This window comes from Microchirus variegatus, assembly GCF_963457635.1.
Source record: "Microchirus variegatus genome assembly, chromosome: 2".
Lineage (NCBI taxonomy): Eukaryota > Metazoa > Chordata > Actinopteri > Pleuronectiformes > Soleidae > Microchirus > Microchirus variegatus.
Window position 1 is genome coordinate 32,344,567 of NC_139803.1, and position 25,543 is coordinate 32,370,109.

At 42.2% G+C, this 25,543-nt stretch overlaps 1 protein-coding gene across 1 annotated transcript; it reads right to left on the reverse strand.

Moving 5' to 3' along the window:
- Positions 1-4,037: 4,037 nt before the first annotated feature.
- rab11fip5a (RAB11 family interacting protein 5a (class I)) lies at positions 4,038-23,686 on the reverse strand (the record flags this gene model as incomplete). The annotated part of the gene is made up of 6 exons (XM_083906584.1): positions 4,038-4,295; positions 5,275-5,443; positions 7,001-9,232; positions 11,610-12,192; positions 13,229-13,740; positions 23,289-23,686. 6 exons carry the CDS (start codon positions 23,684-23,686, stop codon positions 4,038-4,040), a joined length of 4,152 nt encoding a protein of 1,383 aa, XP_083762710.1.
- Between the last annotated feature and the right edge of the window lie 1,857 nt (positions 23,687-25,543).

A 25,543-nucleotide genomic window follows, 5' to 3' on the forward strand; every position in this document is an offset into this window, starting at 1 on the left:
CGGAAGATCTCCAGAGAACGACACTGCCCAGCAAGACACCTATTTCTGTGGCGGAAAAGCAGACGAGGGGAAGTGTTTTTGTATCACTTGAGAGTAGAAGTTGTGAAAATATGAGTTTTTAAAGTTTATAAAGTTGATTGAATCAGTGACTGGTTGTGGTGTTGGTGGTGGTGTGGTTTTAAAGAGGACTACATAGCCCCCTAGTGGTGGGTCTGGGTTATAATCAGCTTGTTTTACTCTGTCCATTTTTTATGAATCACATATATACATATCACAAATACATATATTTTAAGTTGTTTATGATCAAGCACTATGGTAAGACTATTTGGGATTATTTTCATAATTCTTCTTCACTGGTCTGTTGTTAGCTCTCCTCAAATATGTTAAAGGTTTATGTGTATATATTTTTTTATATTTGTATTTGTTTTATTTTGTTTAACTCATATTTTATTGTATTATTAAATCAGTAAGTAATATAAAAAAAGAATGATCTATAAATAACCTTGGACAGAAAATGTACAGGTTTAAGTGCAATATATATGTTAGCTGTGTCTATTTATTCTCTTTATTTATCGTTTCTCCAGGCCTTGAGTTCCAAAACGTCATTTTTTCATGTCTGCATGTTGGAATGACAATCCCTGACTGTCTATAGCAAATTACTAACCCGACCAGTTATTTTGTCATTATATAATATTTACATGACTTAAACAAAAATAAGTTGATAAATTGTTGGGGTTTTTTAGCAGGAAAATGAGACAAAGCAAATAAAATAACTGTTGTCTGACTCAGTTTGACAGCAGATTATTTGTCCCTCAGTGATGAAAAGACTCTAAAGATAATATGAATAATTTAGGTACGTTGGGAGTGGATGAAAAATGGATGAAAAAACATGAAGGAAAACACTGAAGAAAGATTTACCACCAAACATACAGTGAGCAAGAAACACAAAATATTCTTTATTAAATATACAAAATTTGTGAAACAGAATTGCATCACGAATTGTAAACTTTCCAACCTCACACACATCCTTACGCACATTCCACTGGCTACACAATCGAGGACAAAAATACAATCAGTTCAAACATAAATTAAAGAAACAAAAAAAAACTAAGAATGGACTTGGTTGTTTTTTGTTTTGTTTTTTTTCAAAAAATGGAAGACATGGGTGAGGACTGCTTTTCATAAGTGCTGAGTCACATTTAATATGCCTCTACAGTCGTCTACGCACTACGCTCAGCGGACGTGACGCGGCGAGGAGACGGTTATGGACGACGATTCTGTACGGGGCTGTTCGTGGTGTCACAGACGGCCGAGTGCGTAAATCACAGGGCGATTAATAAAAGTGCAGTGAACGTCAAACTATACCGATATCACACAGACAGGCGTGTGGAATATTTACAAACGACACTTTTCATGACGCAAACGACACAAAATAAACCTCAAAACACACACATTTCTAAAAAAAAACCATTTATTTAAAATATCGATTTAATCATTCAAAAATATTGTATTCTATTTGTTTGAATATACATTTTTGTCTTCGCGCCATAGTTTTTTGTTTGCGATTCTGACTCTGGGTGGGGTTTAGGATGCTGCCTTCTGATTGGCTACTGAGTTTTGTAGTGACATAGCTCAATGGACCGGAAGAAGTCACAGGCTTGGTGTTCGTCTGGAACTCGTTCCCCATGTTTTCCCCTGCGACATCCGACAAGATAATTGATAATTAAGTATCTAACAGCGACTCAGTAGCCAATCAGCAGGCAGCTTCCTAAGCACCGCCCATGGTCAGAATGGGCACAAAGAACAAATCGGGGAGCGCAAAGACAAAAACGATGTGTTTTTTCAAACAAATGAAATACAACTGAATGATTAAATCAACATTTTATTTGTAAACTGTGTATTTTGACTTGTGAAAAGTGTTGTTTGAAAATCTAACAAATCTAAATTCCATACAGGTACAGCAGAGTCATTTTTCTGATGATTAAGTAGTGCAAGAACATCCACAAACGCTGTTCAAAGTGGCGTCGTCATATCAGAATACTTCACGGTGAATGAATCTGCTCCAGAGATTTAAGTTTCAAGGCTTGTTTTTTTTTGTTGTTTCTTTTCTTTTTGGCATGTCAGGACAAAAAAAAAATCACTTTTTTCTACAAGTATGCATACAATTGTTATTTTTTGTGCAAGTGATCTAAACAATATTGTAACAAAAAGCATCAGAGGAAGTAGAAAATAAAAATAAATCAGTGAACAGATGGCTTTTTATCTTTCTCAAAACCTGCCCCAAGCTCCGAAAATGAAGTGCTGGGTTTCTAAAATAAAGCGCGGGGAGGGAAATAAGGCAGCATTTGGCATTTCAGTACGGCATATATGCTGTAGAACGCAGTATATATATCCCTTTATAACACCTGAAAGCAGCTTTTTGAGAAGAAGCAGATGTGACAGTGAAGGAAGCGCGAGAGTCGAGTACCAGCACGTCGCAGGCATTTCTTCAAAGTGGTGTCGAACACACACACGCACACACACACGGGGAGGCAGAAGCGGCAAGATCAGAGAGAAGCTGTGATGGCTCGTCGTGATACTGTTCGGATACTGTCTTCACCTGATAACACCGCGACCCCTACGACAATCACTTAGCTTATGTGGCTGAGCATCATGGGTAATTTTACCGTAGAAATAGAAAGAAAAAGGGGCGGTGACGAAAGAGCGATAAAGGATATAGACGTGGAAATAAAAAAGCATTCACTCGCTGGCTAAGAACACTTTTTTTTTAAACTTTCGGACACAACGATCCCGTTCCGATTGACGAGCATCTTGTAGAGAGTCAACGCAAAACAACGTACAGTGAACTCCCCACCTGCAATAAAAGAAATGGTGCGTTCCATTTTTAGTCGGAACTCGGAATTTCCTCACGGGGGAACTCGGATTTCCAACCCCCGCCCGTCGCGGGAATCCAGGACGGCTGCCACGGCACAAACGCTGCAAGGGTTGGCGCTAATTGCACTTCTTGATATTAAATCAGTCGTTCACATAGAACGGTTTAAGTTATGTTGCTGCGCTGCAGAGCAGAGGACATACGTATGGTGCCATTTCAAAATAAACACATTTATTTTGAAATTCTTCATCCCAAATTTGGTATTTCCGATGTAATGGAACGCAGCACAGTTGCAGACATAAATGTAAACCAGTGCAGAAACTGCTCAGTTTTTACTTGTGAAACAGAAACTGGTATTTGCTTTACCTGTGAAACAAATTTAGAGATTTATTTTATTTAATATTGCTTTAAAAAAAAAAAAACTTTAAATCAAATATCGTTATTTGACGACTAAATGTATCAATGTATCAATTTCAGCCTGCTTTTCCTCTATGTCACTGGTTTGAGTTGCATCATTTTATAGCCTTTATTTTACATAATATTGTGTATTATGATGCGCAATAGAGATAATTATCTTCTTTGATTACTTCAAACTCCAAATTCTGATCCTCTGAAACCTGATTTAATCAATTATGCAAGTCTATTCACATTTGCATTGCATATTTTAGTTTGTATTCTGTTTCTCTCATTTTTTTTTAACTTTTCCAGGAAAAATCCAGAGCAGGAAAACAGATGCAGCCTGTGAGGTTACTGGACGTTGTTATGAATTGATGCCTCTACAATACTTCTCATTTGTGATAAAGTGATATAAGTGACACGTGAGCGGCGAAAAGGAAGCATCGGTGTGTTTTCTACAACCATGGAGACTGAAACTGAGGAGTGTGGACTTCAGCGGACACTGGACTCGCTCGTCTTGTGTGAACCTGAAAACAACCTGAGGACCCGCGACATTCAGAACTAACCCCCCGACCGGGAACCTTTCCCACGAGACAGTAAAGCACACCGGCAGGAAAAACACTCACCACTCCTTGCCTAATTATTCGTATCAAAAAGAGACAGCTGAGCAGTGAAAAGACTAGAGAGCTGCTGTGGAGGTTAGAGTGAACACATGTGGGTTGAACTGCGAAAAAATCCGCCCCTCCCCCCCATCCCCCCAAATTGTTCGTCACTTGACCCTGGAGCCCACTTGCAGCAGCGTGGGCTTCTGCTCCATGATGCGCACCAGCAGCGTGTCAATGTAGTCCTCCAGATCTCTGACCTGCGGCTTCAGCCTCTTCAGCTCCATCTCGCGCTTGGCCAGCAGAAACTTGTGGCGCTCGAACTCCGCCTTCTGCTTCTCAAGCTCCGCCTCCCGCTGCACCAGCAGGGCCACCAGTTCGCTGTGGGTCAGGTGATAGTACGACCCCGCGCCCTCTGTGAGAAACTGGAGAAGACAGGGACAGTAAGCCACATTGCCCAGCGCTAATAACACACACACATATACATATACAGTGGTATGCAAACGGTTGGGCACCCCTGTACATTTTCATGATTTTCCTTGTCAGTCCATAGTCACTTATTCCAAAATGAAGCTGGCTTACTTTAGCATACCTCAAGCGACTCTGTTTGCAGCAGGTGCAGAGAAAGGGCTTTTTCTGCATTACTCTTCCATACAGCATCTCCTTGTGTAAAGTGTGCTGAATAGTTGAACGATGCACAGTGACACCATCTGCAGCAAGATGATGATGTAGGTCTTTGGAGCTGGTCTGTGGGTTGACTGTGACACCATCCTTTGCCTCTGCTTATCTGAGATTTTTCTTGGTCTGCCACTTCGGGTCTTAACTATAATGGTGCTTGCAGTCTTCCAATTCATCACAATGTTCCACACAGTTGAAACTGAGATCTTAAATCTCTGAGATAGCTTCATGAAGCCTTCCCCTAAACCATGATGTTGAACAATCATTGTTTTCAGGTCATTTGAGAGTTGTTTGGAGGCTCCCGTGTTGCCACTCTTCAAAGAAGATCCAAAGAGGAGAAACACTTACAATTGTCCTTAAATACCCTTTCTCATGATTGGATTCAACTGTGCATGGAGGTCAAGGGTCACTGAGGTTACCAAACCAATTTTGAGTTCCAATAATTAGTGCTAAAGGTATTGAAATCAATAAAATGATGCTAAATGTATGCACATGCCTAATTTTGTTTAAATAATTATTTGTGTAAACACTTTCTGTAAATCATATAAACTTTATTTCACTTCTCAAATATCTCCGTTTGTCTCTTATATGATATATTTAACTGAAATTTATTATCCAAACAACCAAAGATTTATAAAGGAAACTCATGAAAATGTACAGACATATACACACACATATTATTAACTAAGTAATTAATGGTTGTGAATTATGTTGCAAATACTGCACCTTCTTCCTGTCGGGCGTCTCCTGCTCGCTGGTGCTGATCTGGCTGCTCCTCCCTGGGCTCATGGAGAACTTGAGCTTCTCCAGGCCGGTGGCCAGCACTGACCGGCCCTCCGTCCGCTTCTCCTCAGCGGCCAACATGGCAGTGGTCAGAGGCTTCACTGGGTGAGGACTGGAAAAAGAGTAATAGCAGGAGATACGGACAGCCCAACGCAGTCACATATCAGTATTCCATTTCATAAAGCGACAGAAACCCTCACCAAACCCGGTCTGGTTGTCACACTGGAGGTTTACAGGTCTGAGACATATGTGGTTTAAATGGAAGACTCTCTAAACACTGGAATTTTGAATTTGTCCATTTCCAGTGTCTCAGTAGGGATTTTCATCGTAAAATCCTCTCATAAATTTGTGGTATAAAATTCAAATCCTGTAGGTGATTTAGATTAATTTAATTAAAATACAGTGGTTTAATATTAGTGGAATATATATATAGAATTCCCTTAAGTTTTAATTATTGGCTTTTTCTGATGCTTTTTTCCAAAACTGACTAATTTAATGACATGCAAGTCTGTAAATGAACATATGAAATATTCAGTAAAGTACGAGTTGGCTTTAATATATTTGACCTATTTAGACTCAAAAACACCTTTAAATATGACATAACATAATGCAAGACAGTGAACATCAGTCAATGTTTCAAATGAGTGAATATTAATGTAGCCAACCGTGCTTTTATTCTGAAAATTGTACATAACAAAAGGTTTCCTTTGAGCATCTCTGACGTGAAAAGTGTAAACATTTCTTTTTCCTTTTGAGCAACTACAACTTTGTGTTCTCTTCACTTTAAGTGTATTCTGAAACACTTAAAAAAAGACAGTTTCCTGTGTCTGTGACCTACATGTACAAGAAAACCTGATCTCTCACTTATTTACTCAACGCCACGATTGCACAGTCTTTGTCACATGTCTTAATTTAGCCCAGATATCACAGATGACACCATTATTTTTTGCCCTGTGGACCTGCAGCATGACACCAGACATGGATGCTGTGCATTAACCAGAAAAATCCCAGAGAAAACAACCAAGAGTGAAGGGGGAGGAGGTTAGACAGGGCCGAGAGTCCTCATTAAAGAAAACACTGGTGAAAATTGAAATTAAATGAGTTCAAAACTGAAAGACTTAATTGCTTGCAGAATTGTGTTAAATGTGTTATTACCCCGAGGTGAAAAGGAAATGCTATCAGTGACACAACAACACCTTGTTTTGCCTCAAATGAAGACTGGTTTCGAGTTGAGATTCTGGCAAATAAGAACACTGGCTGGTTCCCATTGGGAGGGGTGATGGGGTGTGTGTGTGTGTGTGTGTGTGTGTGCAGGGAGGGGGTGTGGTAGGAATCAGGGCAAAATAATAACTGCTAATTGGCCTGAGGCTCTGTTTCCCCTCCTGTTACCACAGAGCCATGGCACACCAAGACACCTGCAGAGGAGTCCTGTTAACACCAGTGTGTGTGTGTGTGTGTGTGTGTGTGTGTGTGTGTGTGTGTGTGTGTGTGTGTGTGTGAGAAGAGAAAGTCTCACTACGAAAAACGAGAACTCCCTTGAGAGCCGGCGACACAAAAGGAAAGCAGGCGGAAGCAGAGCAGCTGAGGAAGCTCGAAGAGACGACAGGACAGAAATTTCTGGAAGCCAGATCATGTGCGTTCCCCCTCCACCTTTTCTCACCAACCTCACCTGTTCTGCTGACTAGCTTCCTGTTCCTGCTGCTGCTGCATCTCGTCAGGCTTCGGAACAGCGGCTCTTGCCGTACTGACTGGTGACCTCGCCGAAGCGTTGGCAGGGTAAGGGAAGGGATAGAAAGGAGAGCTACTAGGAGTTAGAGAAGGAGCAAAGGAGGTCAGAGAGGAGGGAGCAGGGCCTGGTGGAGCCGTGAAAGACTCCTGTAAGGCGCCAGGATCACTGCCAAAGGAGGGAAGAAGGAGCTCGGGAAAGGCATGCGTCAGGGTGCCCTCAGATTGAGAGCGGTGTAGGGTAGCAGAAGGGGACTGAGGGCTTTTTGAGAAGCTGTCATCCATGACGACATGCTGGCTTTCCACACCTCCTTCATGGGGACTGCAGATATTTTCAGATTCTGTTAATGGTGCAGGGAGAGATTGCAGACCAGAGGTATTCGGTATAAAGAATTTAGCCTCAGGAGTTTCAACACCACAAGAGAATTCTTCAAAAATGTCAGTTTGCTTAGGGTTGGGTGACTTGGACGCACCGATGGAATCTTGTAGGCCCAGAGTCGTTGTTTGGATGTCACTCAGCTCGCAGCAGAGCGTTGAGTCCGCAGCAGAATTGGAGGACTCACAGGTTTGGTAATTCTGCGAGTCTGTGCTCACATAAAGGCTTTGGAGAAAGCTGGTGGAGCTCTGGTCAGACACCCGTGTGTGAAGGAGCGTGGTGGTGTCAAAGTTTTCTCCAAAAGCACCAAATGGCACTGGAGAAAACTGGCGAACTTCTTGGCCTCCTGAGCACTGAGTGCTCCCAAAGTCCCATGAACTCTGCATCACATCAGGGGAGGATGTGAGGATGTTAAATGAGGGAAGTGTAGAGGGAAATTCATCATCTGGAGTTGCCACAATCTTCACATCTTTATTTACAGAGCTGTCATTGAGCTCCATAGAAAAATCTATAACAGGGCTGTTTATACCATTCCCTTTAGTTTCAACATTAGGTTGTGAGGAGATGTTGATTTCTGGTTCTGGGTACACGACTTTAGAAATGTTTAGTGTCTCAGTATCTGCAGTTTTAGTGTTTATAACTTGCGGGGAATGCAGTTGTGTATCATTTCCGTCTACCCTCTCCTCGCTCTCCTGCTGCCAAATGGCAGTTTTCTGAACGGCGTCAAACAAATCGCGATCATTTGACTTGTCAGTAACGTCGTCTTCAGATGAAAAGGGCTTTGAATTCTTCACCTCAAAGCCCAGGATGTTGCTCTCCGAGTGCTTTGCCTCCGCTTCCTCCGAGGAGGAAAACTTGTCAGAGTTAGAAGAAAGACAGGACAGGAAATCCTCTTCAGCTGAACTGCCGAGACCTGATGAACCAGGATGTGGGGAGCTACTACTGAGCTGGATGGACTGCGTGTGAGAGGGGGCATGGTGCGTGGTAGTGTTGCTTAAATCATGATGAGCACTGTTAGCGAGATTAGCATATGTGCAAGCATCGGTTTTTGCAGAGTCAGTGTCAAAGCTGAACTGTTCTGGGATTGTCTCGAGGGGGTTTGCAAACGTGTCCAGGTGGAATGTGTTGACGTTGGTTTCACGAGCTGCAGAGAGGAAGTTAGATTGTGCATCATTTGCATTAGTGTTCTGATCCAACGTTCCACTGTCATTGCAGTTTTCCAGTGGACGGTCACTGGGAGCGTTTTGCTGCATTTCACAATCTGCTGCGAGATCCTCGGGAGACTGCAGCCTGCCAGCTGCGAACACTTCAAAGCATTCGTCCCACTCTGAATCTGGTTCCAGCTCCCTGGCAGACATGAAAAGGTTGGATGAGTTATGGCTTAAAGGTTTCTCTCCTTCCATGGGAGAAGGAGTAAGAGTTTCGTCCTCAACTTTGGCCATCGGGTCGCTCTCTGCGGTTGGGTTGTCGGGGTTCAGAGTCTGATTAGGGCTCTGCGGAAAAAGCTGAGCTACGGGGGGCCGGGAACTGGATAGAAAGGGTAAAGGAGGCAATAAAGGTTTAAGGGGCGGAGTGATTAGCTTGTCCTCATAGAAAGGATTGTGTTGGAGAGCGGGGAAGAAAGGGTTGCAGGGGGACATGGGAGGTGGTGTGGTTTGTGGCTGGCTGAAGGGGTTAGTGTGATGCAATAGGGAAACCAGAGAGTTAAAATCTACAGGGGGACCCAGGGGGTAGTTACTGGTCGGGAGAAGTGGAGGGAAAGGATCAGTGGTGAACTCTAGATTAGGTGACACCACCAAGCTGTGAAAGGAAGGGCACAAAGTCCTCTTGATTAGTGAGGATTGCTCAAATGTCTAAATCTTAAGCTCTGCATAGGGTTTCACATCATAATCCTTTTCTTTTCTTTCACAGTCTGTTTATGTATTTAACAGTTTTAACTTCATTTATTTAACACGCACAGTCCCTGTATTCCATTACAACACATTGTCTGCGACTGTAACTACACAAACAATTACGCCTACGACTTAAGGCTGCTTTCATGACTAAGTTTCTTTCTTTCTCAATTATCAGTTTGGTCAATTAAATGTGAGAAACTGGTGAACAATGTCAACAGGAGTTTCACTATACTCAAAATGGCATCTCAATTATGTCAAACAAAGTAAGCAGAAAAGATTCACTTTTAGTAGCTATTTAGCTTAGAGCTGAAACAATGAATCGATTAATCTAATAAACAAGATTTCTGATTGTCTTAGCTTCTCAAAATGTGAATATTTTCTTTGTTTCTTTGCTCCACATAAAGAAATCATTAAAACTGAATCATTTTGGTTTGTGGACAAAACGAGACATTGGAGAACATCATTATTTCCAGGTTTGACAAACACTGATGATCATTTTATGGACCAAACGATTGATTGATTAATGGAGAAAATAATGGACAGATTAATCGATTACGAAAATAATCGTTAGTTGCAGCTCTATTCTGCAGGACAAACCTTTTGATCACTCCAGAACAATACTCCGTGAGATTAGAAAAACATGAGGATGAGGTGACTCATGAAAGTGAGCCCAAATGTAGCCAAAAGATAATATTGCTAAAAATTAAAGACCTTGTTTTTTATTTAAATCAATACAGAATCCCACAGCTAACTGATCCATTGGTGCTGCTGCTGCTAAAATCCACACATGTTTTTGTGTCATCCAGATCAAACACTGATAGCGACAACATCGTCTGTTGTCGCTGGCCCACGCTGTAATATTTTGCATGAACAGTTGACGCAAGCTGGGTGTAGTGATTACTTGGTGCGACTGGTGCCAACTTGGCTCTTTTCCGCCCCCCAAGGACCTAAAAGCATGTGGGTGTGTAGGCAGTGAAAATGTATTGTTACAGAGCTGACAGGAAGGTCCTGAGTGCACTATGGTCACGAAGAGCTGACCTCACTCCAATGGGCAGGTGCTTATCACCCCAATAGGAAAATATTGTGCCACCATGCTTGTTTGTTGTTGTTTTTCTTCGACTGGGTTAAATGAATTGGCAAAAATAAAAATGAAAAAGTACTTGTCTAATGTTTTTCTTTTGGAGATTAAAGATTCATTAGACAAATAAAAAACACAGGAGCAAAGCACTCAGCAGGAAGGACGTACAGCGCAGGAGGTGACAGCCACAAAATAAATTACCCACTTAAGAATGTACTTTGGTAAAATGGAAATAAAACGATATGAGGGGAGTTTTCTTCCCTCCCTTTTCCCCTCAACACACACACAGAGAACAGAGGACATTACATAGACTTACATTCATTTCCTGGAGTCTGTGTTCACCTTAAAATGTAATGATTAATATTATGGCAACTTGTTTTTGTCCCCACAACATGAGTAATACACACACACACACACACACACACACAGCGCATATATACACAAAATCTGCACAAAACTAAGGATTATTCCAGCTCATCTTTCCCACAGAGACTGACATGATTACTGATGTGTGTGTTAAATCGTTTTATGTTAATGGAGCTAATTTCAAACGGGCAGAAGCAGCAGCCGAAGCAGCAGCAGCCGAAGCAGCAGCAGCTTCTTCTTCCCCCTCCTCCATCTGCATTGCAGATACCTGCTGTAACCAGAGACTGAGACCATGAGTTGAGCAGGGACGTGTGCTCAGAGCTGGAGGAGACGTCCAGCAGCCATGATCATGCACATGGAAACTGTTCTACAAAACTAACTCTGAGGCTCCTGCATACATTTAACTCAAATTTAGGCTCTGGTAGACAAAATATATGCTTTGATTTAACTTCCAGACAATATTATGCAACCAATATAAAACCCTTAGAGCACCCTCTGTCTGTATTTTAAGCCTACAGCTAACGGTCGGACTGCTAAAAGGACCCTTAACTTAGCCAGGCTGACTATATTCAGTGTTTATGCTATGCTAATTATGACTCAAGGGTCATACTTAAATTCAGTTTGGATGTTTTAAAGTATCTTTTATTGACATATCGTCTGTATTTTAAGTGTTTTCCAGCATTTCTGTCTGAATGTGACCCATGTAGGCAGATCACATGCAATTTTCCACCTCAAACACCTCCAAAGACAGGTTCACGATTCAGTTATATTCATACAGAAATGATCATTCATGGCCCGTTTAGTTTGCGTGGAGGAATAAACCCGTCATTAGTCTCACCTGGGTTTGCTGTGCGACTCCTTGGATCCGAACCATCCCTTGTGTTTCTCCCCCGTGGCAGCGGGAGCGTCCTCCTGACTCTGCCCTCTCCCGGCAGACTCGCTCCTCCCGTGGGAGAAAAAGTTCCTCCTCTGCTTCTTCCCCTGGCTTTCCGAGTCCGCCCCGGAGGCAGCTTTGGACGGCACGGCCTGTCCAAAACGCTCGCCCTCTTCCTCCTCTTCCCCCCGCATGGGCCCACCTTGCTCCAAAGCTGCCACTATAGCCGCTTTCTCATCCTCGCCAGGTTTGTCGAAGGACCAGCGGCGCCCATCTCCCGTAGGACTTTTGTGAGGGTCCAGGGAAGCGTGCGGGGTGAGGTTCTGCAGAGACATAGAGAGAGGCAGCGACTTCTGCAACAATCCCAGGCCTAAAGAATCCGCAGGTTTTCCTGAGCCTGGGTCCAGGGGCTGGACGACGTCATAAGCATGGCTTCCGTTAACGCACACAGTGGGCTGAGGCACTGCTATGGTGATCTCGCCTGCGGCCTCGTCGCCAAAGTCACATTTGAACGAGGAAGACTTGGGCGACGTGTTTGCCGTGTGCTCTGAAAACACAAGGAAAGAAAAAGAGAAAAAGAAAACAGAGATGAGAGTAAAAGTGATGCAGGTAATCAATGGCTTTACTAAATTAAATTTGCAGGCAGCTTTAGCCGATTAAACCTTGTGATGGATTTGACTGTCGATGCTTTTCAGCTGGGCAGATCAGTACCTCTGGATTAATTCACCTCTGTGTGATTACTCATTCACTTCTACTATAATGGGAAATACCTGTTGCTCGGCGCTTCACAGCGCACAGTAGCTCTCTGCTCTGCAATCAGACGTTTTAACAACGTACATGGCACTCGGAGGAGCTTGTGGTGCCATAAAATCAGCACAGCTGTCAAAATATCGCCGCTCCACACGGGCTACTTTGACTTAAATCTAATTAGTTTTTCTTTTTTTCTTTTTTTTTTTAGCAGGGCGATTTTTAAGTTGCTTTAAAAGAGAGGAAGTTGAGACATTTTCCTGAATCTGCTGGGAGAGAATCAGGACATCATTCCAGAATTTGTCCTGACTGAATTTCCAAACAAGGACAAATCTAAGTAAGATCTGCAAGAAAAAATATTAAGTTAACAATTAACCTGTTAATAAAATCAATCATCAGCACATTATTTTAAAACACATTTTTGCTCTTTGGCTTTTGACCCAGTATGAGATGTTGTTTTTTATCTTTTTATAGATTTATTGTATTTGTTTTATTTATTTATCGCTGATGTACAGCACTTTCTTTCAGCTGCTGTTGGATCAGCACATTAGAGCTAATAATGGATGAATCTTCACCGCTTCCAGCTTCTCAAATCAGACTCTCAACCATACATGATAATATGAACTGATAATATTTGAGTGGTGCTGGATAAAAACAAAAAAATTATCTCAGAAACGTAACTCTAATAATTATTAAAAGAAAAAACTGGAAGTTCTTAGTCTATCAGTGATAACCCTAAACGTGTGAGTTCACTGTGAAGAAAAAGGTGAAAGATTGTCACAGTAAAGTCTAGCGCTGGATTAAAGGTGCAGTAAGTATAATAAACATCACAATACCTGGGCTGTTGTCTGCCGTCAGGTTGCTGCTGTTGCTGGGCGAGTTGGAGAGGTCGGACACCACCACACTGATGCCGGCTGTGGGACTGAGGCTCCCTCCTCGAGACGACGACTCGCTGCTCTCTGATCCCAGCGACGTGCTGGAGCGAGTGTCCGACGACTTCCTCAGCTTCCCTCTGAGGAAAAAGGTCCTCATCTTGCTCCGCCGCGCCTCGCCGCCCTCGTCGTCCTCGTAATCCTCCTCCCCGCCGCCGTCGCTCGGGAGCCGGTTCCGCATCTGACCCGGAGACCCGTATCCGCCTGGCATGACGGCCGAGGACGAGTCCTCCTCGCTGGATCTTCTCTTCCCCCGCATGCGCTCCTTGAGCTTTGTGAAGGTGGAGAAGCCCTTGTCCTTCATGACGAGGTCGTACATGCTGGCGGTCAGGTTGTTCCTGGTGAACTGGACGGTCACTTGAATGTCCCCTCGTTCCTTCTCCTTCTTCCCCGTCTTAGAGTTGAGTCTGTACCACCTGCGACAGAGAGCAGCACATTTATACAGGCTTAGTTGGCATCATCTAGCACTGTAACTAGGACATCATCCATCATCTACCACGTCATCCTCCACGAGTGTCATGGGGCTGCTGGCGCCAATCCCAGTCGACATAGGGCTAAAGGATGGAAGATCTGGTCTAGAGCTGAAACAATTACTCCATTAATCGATTATAAATTGATTACTAAATGAATCATTGACTATATTGATAATCGATTAATTGGTTTTAAGCTTTTTTTCCATTATTAAAACAAGATTTCTTTAGTTTCAGCTTCTTAAATGTGAATATTTTCTGGCCTCTTTGTTCCAGATATCAAAGAAATCATTAAAACTCATTTTGGTTTGTGGACAAAACAAGACATCATCATTTCAGGTTTGACAAACACTGATTGACATTTTTTAACTTTTCCTGACATTTTATGGACCAAACGATTAATCAAGAAAATAATTAACAGATTAACTGGTTAAGAAAAGCTTTAATCTGGTCTCATTGGACACTTTTATAGTATATTTAAATGACTTAGAGGCAGAAACATTTGTCTGAACACGTGTATGCACTTTAATTGATTTTATTGAAAAACTATTGTTTTACGGCACTTTGTATATTTTAAGTAAATTGTTAGGTATATTTGATTATTTTTACACTGTTCCGAGTATGTATGTTTTAAAAAGACTTCAGAACTAGGAGTCCCTCCTGGAGACCAAAACCTGGTCCAAATGGGACAGAACCAAATTTCTGAGCTTACCACCAAGATTTAAATTGTGGTTGGGTTAAGGCTTTGTTTAGACTATCCAAATGAATTGAAGTGAGTGCAGTGTCTTAAAAACAATAGCCACACAAACCTGTGTGTGTGTGTCTACACCACACAGTTTTGTGTGGTCGGACATCCCACAATACCTTGGGGAGGCCTCTTGTTTTTGACCGTCTGAGCAAGAACAATAAAGTAAGACAATGAATGTTCCTGATAGAACACTGAGTGGTGCACATGGAGTAAAAAAAAAACCCTCACACCAAAGGTAAATACCTTCAGTAAACGGGTACAGGCGAGTGGTTCTTAGAAACACTGTAGAGCAGTGAGTGGAACCACAATGTGACTCATGGGAAAGTCTCATCTGGTCAGTTGCGAGTGGGTTAGAGAAACCAAATTGATGTTACTGAGAAAACTCCCTGCAGTAAACATGTGTTTTTGACACTTACTGCTGCCAACAGGACGTTTCTTCACACAAGCAGCAGAGAAATCAGCCTGAAACCGAGGCCCGACGCTTTTATTTTTTCACTTCCTGTGCCGCTGGGCTACCACACCTCCACCACAGTGTGTGTCTTTGTTCAGCAGAGAGAGGCTCAGTGACACATATCTGTCCAAATTTTGATATAGTACAATATGACATAAATACTCTAGTTTATTACACTAAGGTGTCACTAAAGCTTCTCTTTAACATGCACACGCTTTAACCAGAGAGTTAGTTCATAAGATAAACAGCAGATGGTGCAAAATGGGTCACCACCTCCAAAGCTGGATAAGGAGGTGATGAAATAAATAAACCAAAAAAAAACTTGCATTCTAGAGTTTAATATTGGTGATGATGCCATTATCCTGACCATAAATGTAAGAATTTGATTAAAATGGCTGTAAAACAACTTTTTTTGCAACATATATCGGGCACATACATTTTAATCACTAAAACAGTCATGTTGAAGTAGATGATTCAAAATCATGAGGTCCTGGAATGACTGGGAAGATACTGGATCACAAAACTGTGAATAATATAGGAAAACATGCATCAACTCAAATCTTCCTTTCAAATTTAACTCTAAAAAAGGGCAAACGAAATGAGTCACGCGATGAAATGTGCAGATATAAAACAGGATGTGACACAGAATGTAACCCTTTGTTTCATAAACAGCTGTTGAGTCAACAAGAACACCTAAATGTCATGTTATGGAACGACGAGGGCAACTACGGTGAAACGGCAAAATGTTACAGGAACAGAGGTTTAAACCTGAAATGCCTGAGACATTAGTTCCAACATGAAAGACTTCCGTCCTGCCAACCCACCACAAACACCCCCTTCTATTTTCTGTAATTGTACGGTGTCTGTAATTGCACAGAAACACGGCGAGGTGTTGGTCTTTCATACATTTTAATATAAAGTTATTCGCCATCAGTGTAAAAACTATACATAAAACAAAAAAAACATTATTCACAGGAAGAAAAACAGAAGCTAGCTTTTTTAATTGCAGTTAGCATAACTTTAAACTGTACTTTAACAAAGTACAAATGGATTTTCCTGATATATTTTCTATATCCTGTATTAAAACAAATTAAAATATTTAATCCACACAAAATGCACTGATAGGATAGTTTATTTTAATCTTTAAATACCTTTCCAATTTAATGTTAGCTAACATGCTATCACATTGACGTGAGCAAGCGTTAGCACTTAACTCAAAGTAATATTTTAAACTAAGTCCTATATCACCTCAAAATCATTCAAAACTGAACTATATAGGATAAAATAATGTAAACTTTAAGTAAAAAAGGTAAAATTCATGTTGGGATAAAATGATGTGATATTGCAGTTCTATTTGTAACATTTCCCACTATATTTGTGTGTGTGCAGGGTCAAACCACATGGTCAAACTGTTTCTCTATACTATTTTTGAGAGGTTAGGACTTAAACTTTGTACTTTTTAGGGGTATTTTAATTTGGTTATACCGACAATATGATTATCAGACTGTATGTAGCTGGGTTTTTGCTGAACATTATTGAGGTAAAAACTATTTAAAATATGCTACACAAGACAAAGCATATAGAAAGTCAGCCAAATTTAAATCAAGGGGTTTAAAATAAAAGGGCAACCCTTCTCCCTTTCTACGATTATAGAAGCAGAAGCTTTAGAGAGCCAAGTGTTTGATTACATAGGAAGAGAGACAAGGAAAACCTCTGCTGTACCAAAAAAAAACACCAGCGTTAAATGCAGGCTGTCCTGTAATTCACAGCAGAGGCTATTATGTAAATGTCATCATCCAACCGCCGACCTCAATTTCAGCACTGAAAACCTGGTAACAGACAGGAAAACGCCAGTGAAAACTATCAACACACAAACCCAGTCACAAATAACAAGCAGGTGGAGCCTGTCGGAGAAAAGAGAGAGGAATTCAAGAGCTTTTTATTGCTCCACAGGAACAAAAACATAACATCTTACATAAATACACCCATTCAGAAATGCAGACTCATTCGATTCAACTGAGCGTCATTCAAAACAAGCATTTAAAAAACAAAGACAAAGTCTCGCTGGCACTCCCATGCTTCAAGTAAATAGACCTTGACAGAAGTTGAATAAGATATTTACATTCCATTAAATCGAATCCAGCTTATCAAGCAAACAAACTGAACTGCTGAGCTTTAAACCTGTCTGTCCTCTCTACTTTCTTTTTTTTTTTTTTTGTCTTAGAAGCAGCTCAGATTTTTGTGCAGGCTCTCGGCTTATGTGACTAAACTGTACAGCACGAGCCTCACATGCCTGTTAGGTGTGGATTCAAGTTTCACATCAGCGCTCCAACAATAGTATCAGTCCTGCTCCTGACAGAGCAGACAACTCCCTGGAACCAAGGTGGGGCTGACATTCCACACACAGAACCAGGAGCAGGGGAGCTACGTTCAGGGTTTTCTCCTGCAAACATCACATACATGATAATGTAGGGTTGTTGGACCTATAAATGCAAGGAATGTGGTTAGTCTGACTTTTAATTACATAACTGTCCAACAGGGTTGCTTGACAGGCTTCAAACTTGGTACGTTTCCATCATGGTACAGTACAATTTGGAATAGTAAAGCCCTGGGTGAGGTTTGCTTTTTCGACTGAGATGCTCAAAAAAACATCAAGCTTTGTATAAGAATAGAATAGATTGTGGGCGTTGAGGAGAACGATAGCCAATAAAAAGCTTTTGTTTTTCTTCTGTCACCCAATCAGCTGACTGTCATGGGTCGAGCTAGACCATACTGCACCATTTTACTCTGGCATTCCAACGGAAGGGTGCCAAAAAATTTAATGGTTGGGGCTGGCATGGTTCCGACATCAGATTCAAGGACCTTTCAAGGACTTTCCAAGACCAATTCCCTCAACTTCAAGAACTGAATCTGACAGACAATGGACAATGTCCACAACACCGCTAATAATCATGACTCAAGGTATGTTCTGCGTAGGCCTTGTCTACGTACATCAAGCATTAACAAACATGGAGACACTAAATATCAATGTCTATTTATTTATTTATCTTCAAATTCACAAACTTAAAAGGTTCTAAAGGATCAGTGGAAACCCTTGGCTGGTAATTTCAGTACAATTCCAAATGGAAACGCATATCAAATACATCTATACTGTACACTTCGAATAAAAAAAATTAAAGTTATATCTGTAGGAAAGTCATTGTTTCGCATTGTTTTTATTATTACGTCATTATTTCAATATCAAACGGAGCTTTTCTTGTTTGCTGACGCTCAGTTTTGCATTTTGCACATTTTAAATTTGTTTAGCATGCAAGAAAAAAAACAGTTTGCTGATTTCAAGAACAATTCTCGGGACACGCAAAAAAAAAAACATTGTCAGTTTCTTGAGGACAATGCAAAAAAAAAGTCCCAGGTCTATTTCTGTACATGCACCTGAGCTTGTGGGTCATGCGTCGCATGAAACCGCCCTGACAACAACAACTGCAAACATACAGTAAAGTAAAGTGCAGCGCAGAAGAAAAAAGCAGCTGCCTACGTCTCTGAAACCCACGTACTTGGGCCGAGCACAGTCTGTTACTGAAGAGGACCCAGTTTCCCAAATGCATCATCCCACACAGACTCTGAAGCATTTTGGCAAGCAAACATCCACTGAGAGGCTGAGATAAACTGCCACTACACAACCCCCATATCTAAATGTTCTGCCTATAAAATTGTGGATATTCATAAGTTTTGTTTCACTTGCAATCCCATTCCAGAGTTGCACAGCAAGCATGATAGCATTATCTGCTTCCCCATCTTGCAAAAACAGGAAATCACAACACTCCACCCCGTCCCAGCATGACACCATCTCCTCCAACTTGCCCTTACTCAATGATCCACTGAGGAGTGGATTGGAAAATTCTCTCTTCCAGCTGCTGTCTCAGTCTGGGCGTCAGCTTACAAAGTACACATCTATCTGTGGAACAAGAAGATCCCCACAGAATCTGTCCTTCAAGGCAGGACGGGGGCTGAAATTACAAGAGCAAGTAGACAATCGGCCCTGTTTTAACCAGCTTGTGCGGCTTTTATGAGCCTGGGAGGGATCAGAGACAAAGTAAAGAAACTCTGTAAAGTAAATTTGACGCCAAGGGAACGCATGATCCATGTCAGCTGTGGATTTTAACATTTTATTCACCAAATTGATTGGTATTTACAGTTAAACCATAAAAGGTACAGTCCATTTTTTTCCATTGGTTTAATACCATTCATCCATCCATCAAGTGACAGTTTTGTGCTAGTTTGCTATAAACTATCAAACGGTCACACAAAAAAGGTTTTTATTTTGTATTATTAACTTAAACCTGTGTCAATCTCATCCATAGTTGTTGCCATTTTCCATGAGTGTAAAATACTATGCAAGAAAATTCTCCTGTCCTGTTACTAATATAACTTATAAAACTCTAAATCACTGTTGAACTTGTGGATTTACTGTCTCTGTGTGGGCACAAAACCAGCTCCACTTTTATTTGCTGAAGTAATTAGAGATGTGGGCCACAGAGACACACTCACCAACCATCTCCCGACAAGTCATTATTCAGATTGAGCAAAAATGTTCACAACAAACTCCCAAATGAACTGTGACAGCTACAGAGAATGGTTTGACAACTTCCCAACAGACCGTTAGAAAGGAATAAAATGGTAAATGGTGCCGTTTCATTGGAGCTGACCAAGATGACACTTCCTATGACAATCAGTAAATGAGGCCAACAAACCCTCCAGGAGCACTGTGGGTAGCGGTGGTACAGTGGCCTGGATCCCGTGCCTCATCAGCACGTCGCAGACAGACTTTGCAAGTCCAACACCACATTCCACATCTGGACGCGATGAGCTATCATCTCAATTCCTTCGTAATAACAACCCAGAACAAACCTGGAAATGGTCACTTATCAAGCAAAATAAGTTGCTGTGACTCGGTTCCAACATATATTCACAATTAACTAGGTGCTGTCATTACTTGTTATTAGATATAAGGATTCCATTAGCATCCTCAGGGAAAACAACCCTGCAGTTTAGGCCACTGTGTCACAGTGACCTGGATTCAAGCGGCTTTCAGACAGGGACTGACTTGCAACAGGAGTGCAAATATGTATAATATATAAGAGTCTGGAGCCCTGCATTATTGACCCAGACTTGGATGTTCCAGAACACATCTTACCCAGCAAACTCCTGAGTGTCCGGACCATGTTTTCCATACTTTCTGTCTGTTATCATCTACTAATAAAATGTAATTTCCTACAATAACACAGGTGTTTTCCTGTTGTCTGTCTGTCGCCATCTGTTGCCTGGATGTTCCAGAACACATCGTACCCGGACAATCTTCTGCTGCATCCTTTGTGTGAAAAGTAACCTCCAGAAAACACCCGGACCCATTTTTCCAGACATTTCCTGGAGTTAATGTCTGAAATTATCTGAAGAAACAAACCCAGCTTTCCCTGTCTGTTCTGACCAAACCATTATATGTAGTTCGCCATTGCCAACGGTTGCCTAAGTATTCCAGAACACATCTTACAACAGAAATGTCCAAAATCCAGTTTTCCCAGGTATTTTCTGGATTTGTGTTGCTAGTATAACATCATGACACTGGAAATCTACATGACTGAGGATTAAGAACCAGCCTTTAACAAATTAGTAGGCCCTCACAACTCTTAATACCAATATAATGTCCACTGAAAGTAGACAAATCACCAGTGAGGATGCTTTCATTGTACGTTTAGGTCAGGTCACACCGTTATATAATCTAAAAATGTCCATTAGGCGGGATTCTCTCTTGGCTGCAGCTACTGAGAGTGTGTCGGCTGTCAGCAAAGGATTTCTCTGGATCTGCCACACACACAAACACACACACACACACACACACACACACACAATTGTTCTGCCTCACTCAGCAGATGGAGGTTCAGTTCTCAGGCCTCTGCCTCAATATCACTCAGGACCTGCAGAATCTGACGTTGGCGTTCTACAAAAATGATGCTAGATATGAGAATAATACAGCAAAAGACGAGACTGCAGTCATCTGCACCAAAAAAAAAGGGACGCTGAATGTTCAGATTATCCTTTAAAGACAACATTGAAGGAAACTGTGTATGACAAGTTTGATATTCAGCAAACTCTTTCTCTTGACAGACCCTTGCGGGGAATTCACCGTAAGCCCACCTTTGCAGGAATCAGCTCTGCTGTGATAGGTCGGCACGTCAGTCCATCACAGCTTCCGTCTGTTTTAACTTCATTTGATTAATTAACGAAGACACTACATGTTCAGACATGTTTGGAACAAAGTATTTGTCAAAAGTGTTGTTTTCCTATTCCCGAAGAAAAGGTTAAACTGCTCCTTTGGTACATTGTGTCCATGCTTTTATACCTCATATTTCACATTTAACCGAGCGTAACGGGAACACACTGATGCAGAGATACGCTGTTGAAAGACGAAGAAAAGAAGTCACAGTTTCAGAAGAAAGAACCTCACAAATGGATTTATAAACATTACAAACTGTAAAGCAAAAAGAGTCTAAGAGACGCTTGCCTTCACCATTCAAAATCTGTGATTAATATAAAAGTAAATGAAAAGATCATCTGCATATTAACTGATTTTTCTGTGATAAGGTGATTTACTCCATATCACATGAGCAGTTTTGTAGTATTTAATAGTTTGTGCTACTGATGCAATGTGTATTTATTATTATTACAATCTAACTTTGCGGTCAACTCGTTACATCGGCTTCACTTTCATTCTACTTATTTACTGAAGGTTGTTGCTGTATTTGTACTAAAGCTTAAATGAGGTGTGGCCATAGTTATTAAGAACAGAACAAACTATGACCAGTTTGTTAACTGCTGAGCTTGTTTATGTACATGTGACACCTCCTCTGTGGCTCTTCCTGAGGTTTTCTCCCATTTTTCTCCCTGTGCAGGGTTTTTCCTCATTCGACGTGAGGGTCTAAGGACAGAGGATGATCTTTCCACTGACAAAAAGCCTCAATTGACCTTAATGCATCGGTGCAACTAGAATACAGGGCAGAAAATGTTGTAGTAAATATCTGCTTGGGATTATTTTTGACAGGGATTGTGTTTGCTATATGATTCTCAATATCAGAGGGAATGGTCGACATGATTACTGTCATTTACTTTCGATATTTGTGCAGATCTGTCAGAAACAAAGACGTTATCTTCAGTATGTGGAACAACATGAGACGATAATTAATCTAAAATGAATATCGATTAATTGTTCAGCCCCAACGAGAATCGCCTGTGAAGGTTCTCATTCCTCCATGTCATCTAATGTAGCTAGCAGGAGACAACTGGACCTGCTTGAGTCAGGTATGAGCAGAAGATGCAACTAGAATTGCTTCAGTCCAGGGTGCCGAGTTCTCTTTTTAAATCAAATTTAAACATGTAAACAAGTCTGGGTATATCGTCTGGGGGCGTGTGGAAAGGAAATGCGAGGGAAATACAAAAGGAATAGTAAATATAAGAAAGTATAATGTTCATCCAGGCGGGGTCACACCCTGGAAAGATCACAGTCAATTTAGAGTGTCCAATTGACCGAATCCCCAAATCTGCATGTTTTGGGACTGTGGGAGGAAACCGGAGAACCTGGAGAAAACCCATGCACATAGGATGGAGAACATGCAATCTCTACGCAGCCCAACAGGTCTCGAACCCGGGTCTTTTAGTGCTACTAACCACTACACCAACCCTGCAACAACAACATGTTTTTCTAGAAAAAAAAACACACACTGGAGATTTCTGATCATGGAACGGTTGGGATAATCCCAGGAATTGGGACAGGCCAGTTAATCCCACCCTGGTCCACGTCATCCTCAGGCCTTAGCTATGGGGAAATGGAACAAAACGCACACAAGCACCTGATGTCAGGAGGTAAACATGGAGGGTTTTTTTGTGTAGTGGTCAGGAGTTGAGTTTGGCATGTGTGTGGGAGGAGGGAGGTGAGGAGAGTGAGACAGGGAGGGAGGGTGTGTCTGACTCTGCAGGGCCCTGGTGCAGCAGCAGCAGCAGCAGCAGCACATATTTGACAGCTGTGTTTATGTCTGTGAACAAACTGAGGAGAGGCGACTAAAAAAGAGCCAAGAGCAACGTGGTGCGTTCACTGAACGTGGGGAAAACATATGATGGAGCATAGGCATGCAGATTTTTTGGGGGTCAAACCTCATTCAGCATGTTGACATCACACACACACACACACACACACACACACACACACACACACACACATACACATACACAGACAGTTGAACTTACTCATTTTTCAAACATCTGCTCTCGTTGAATACTTTGTCCAGCGGGACCACAGCCTGTCCCAGGAACACGTCCATGCCGATAAGAGCCCGGTGCATGACGGTGAGCACCAGCTCGTTGCTCCCGGCCGGACAGCCGCCTCCGCCGCCGCCTCTCTCCAGCGCGCCGGGCTGCAGCTCGAACGAGCACTCCTCCCTCCACTCCGGCTCCGTGGTCTTCTCCGCCACGCAGGTGGAGTATTTCTCCTTGCCCAGCTGGATGATGGTGTACACGTCGCTGGTGCCGTGCTTGCCCTTGCCCCGTAAGCCCCTGCCTCTCAGCACCGTCACCTGGACGTGCGTCGGTGCCCATCTCTGCTGCTGCTGCTGCTGCTGCTCCTCCTCCACGGTTAGCGAGGACATGTCCTCCAAAAACACCGCCACACACGCAGTGACCGCGCCGAGGCGAGGCGAGGAGACGCGGGGAGAGGAGGTGCTGCTGCTGTCCGCCGCGTCCTGCCAGCTGCTCCGGTGCTGCTCAGTCACATCAGCTCCGGAGTCGCTGTCGCATTATCATGGCTGCGCGGCGTCTCTGTAAAGTTGTCCCGGCTCTTTCTGCCTCTGCGTGTCTCCGTCCTGCGGCAGCAGCAGGAGTCACAGTGTCCGTCCCCCGTCGCACAGCGCGTTTTTCCGCCTGCCTCCTCCCGCAGCACGGGCCTCTCTGCGGGCAGCGACGTCACGCCTCTATCCTCCTTCTTCTTCTTCTTCTTCTACATCTGCAGGACGAGGAAGTTCAACACCGACACAACAACACGTTTCAACTTTTATCACAGATACCCACAATGCAATTCTCCCTGCTCAAATCTCCACTGTTGTCGTTCAAATTGCCACAACTTTGTTGTTCCCTGTGACAAATGGCATTCATGAGTATCTTAAGCTTGTCATCACTTATACATTTGATTTAATTGCATAATATGTTTTTTATAGGCATGAATTTTCAAACATTTGATTATTTTATTGATTATATTATTATTATTATTATTATTATTATATTGCGTAAACTCCGCTACCCTACACGACTCCGTAAGTCTTTTGTTGGTATGAACGTTTACACAATATTTCCTCTAGAGGGCAGTGCCAAGTTCGCAGCCGTGTTTCCACCGAGTGGAATGGTTCAGTTTGGTACGATATGTATTTTTTAATGCAATTTTTTATCAGGAATAGCACTAAAACAACCGGCCCCAACAGTTCCATTTTTAAGTACCCTTCCCTTGGTGTACCTGAGTGATGGTATGGTACAGTAAGGGTGGAGCTAGACCCACGACTGTCAGCTGATTGGGTGACAGAAAAAGACCACTTCATTGCGACTCTCAGGCCGACGTTACCTCACATCACTCTTGGGTTTTGAATGAGGCCTTTTTTGTTTACAGCAGCAGGTCAAGACAGTTCAGACACGCTCAAGTCAGTGCCAGCTGCTCACTGGACCTCAGTGGTCGAAAAATAAAACAAGGAGCAGAAATGAGACGTGTCGTAGAAGCCCACCTTTAAATGCCACAGGGACATGTGCAGCAAACACGAGTCAGCGTCTGCTTCTGTGGTTTTCTGCGATGTCCTGGAAACACCTTACGCGGTGACACCGGCATGCGAAAGCACCGACAGGATGTGACAGAAATATCAGATATCACAGGGGAAACGACAGAGATGCCACTAAAATGTCATGACCTTTGATGGCTTCAGTTTCGGGAAAATCCTGCCTTCAGTGAGCGACTGTCATGATAAGAGATCTTCATAGATTCAGCTATACGATTACACTTGCTGCAGTGTTCACATACAGCCCTCCACTCGATTTCACGTGGTTATTATTTATAGTGTACTACTTAACGTTACAGAGCAAAACAAGCACTTTCATTTTTTGAAATGATGTGAAATATCCTCACAAATATTCTTACTGCGATATAATTTTAAGCTCATGTTGCCCACCATTACTGAACAGTTTTTTTTTTTTTTTTACTTTTTTCATGTGTAAATGTGACATAAACTAAGAAAATGTAATAGTTTAGCTGTGCTAACGTTAGAAAACTGCAGGTTACTGTGGTTATGTATCAGCGTATTGTTAAACTATCTCATATTTATGAGTGTTTTTGTTTGTTTTACGAGATTTCATGCAACTTTGCCGCCACCCACGTATGAAATATGACTTTATGAGAGGTTCTGTGTTGACAGGAAGGAGGGGAATTCTTGGTGGGTATTTTGACAGAAGCACTTGAGATTTTCCACTCA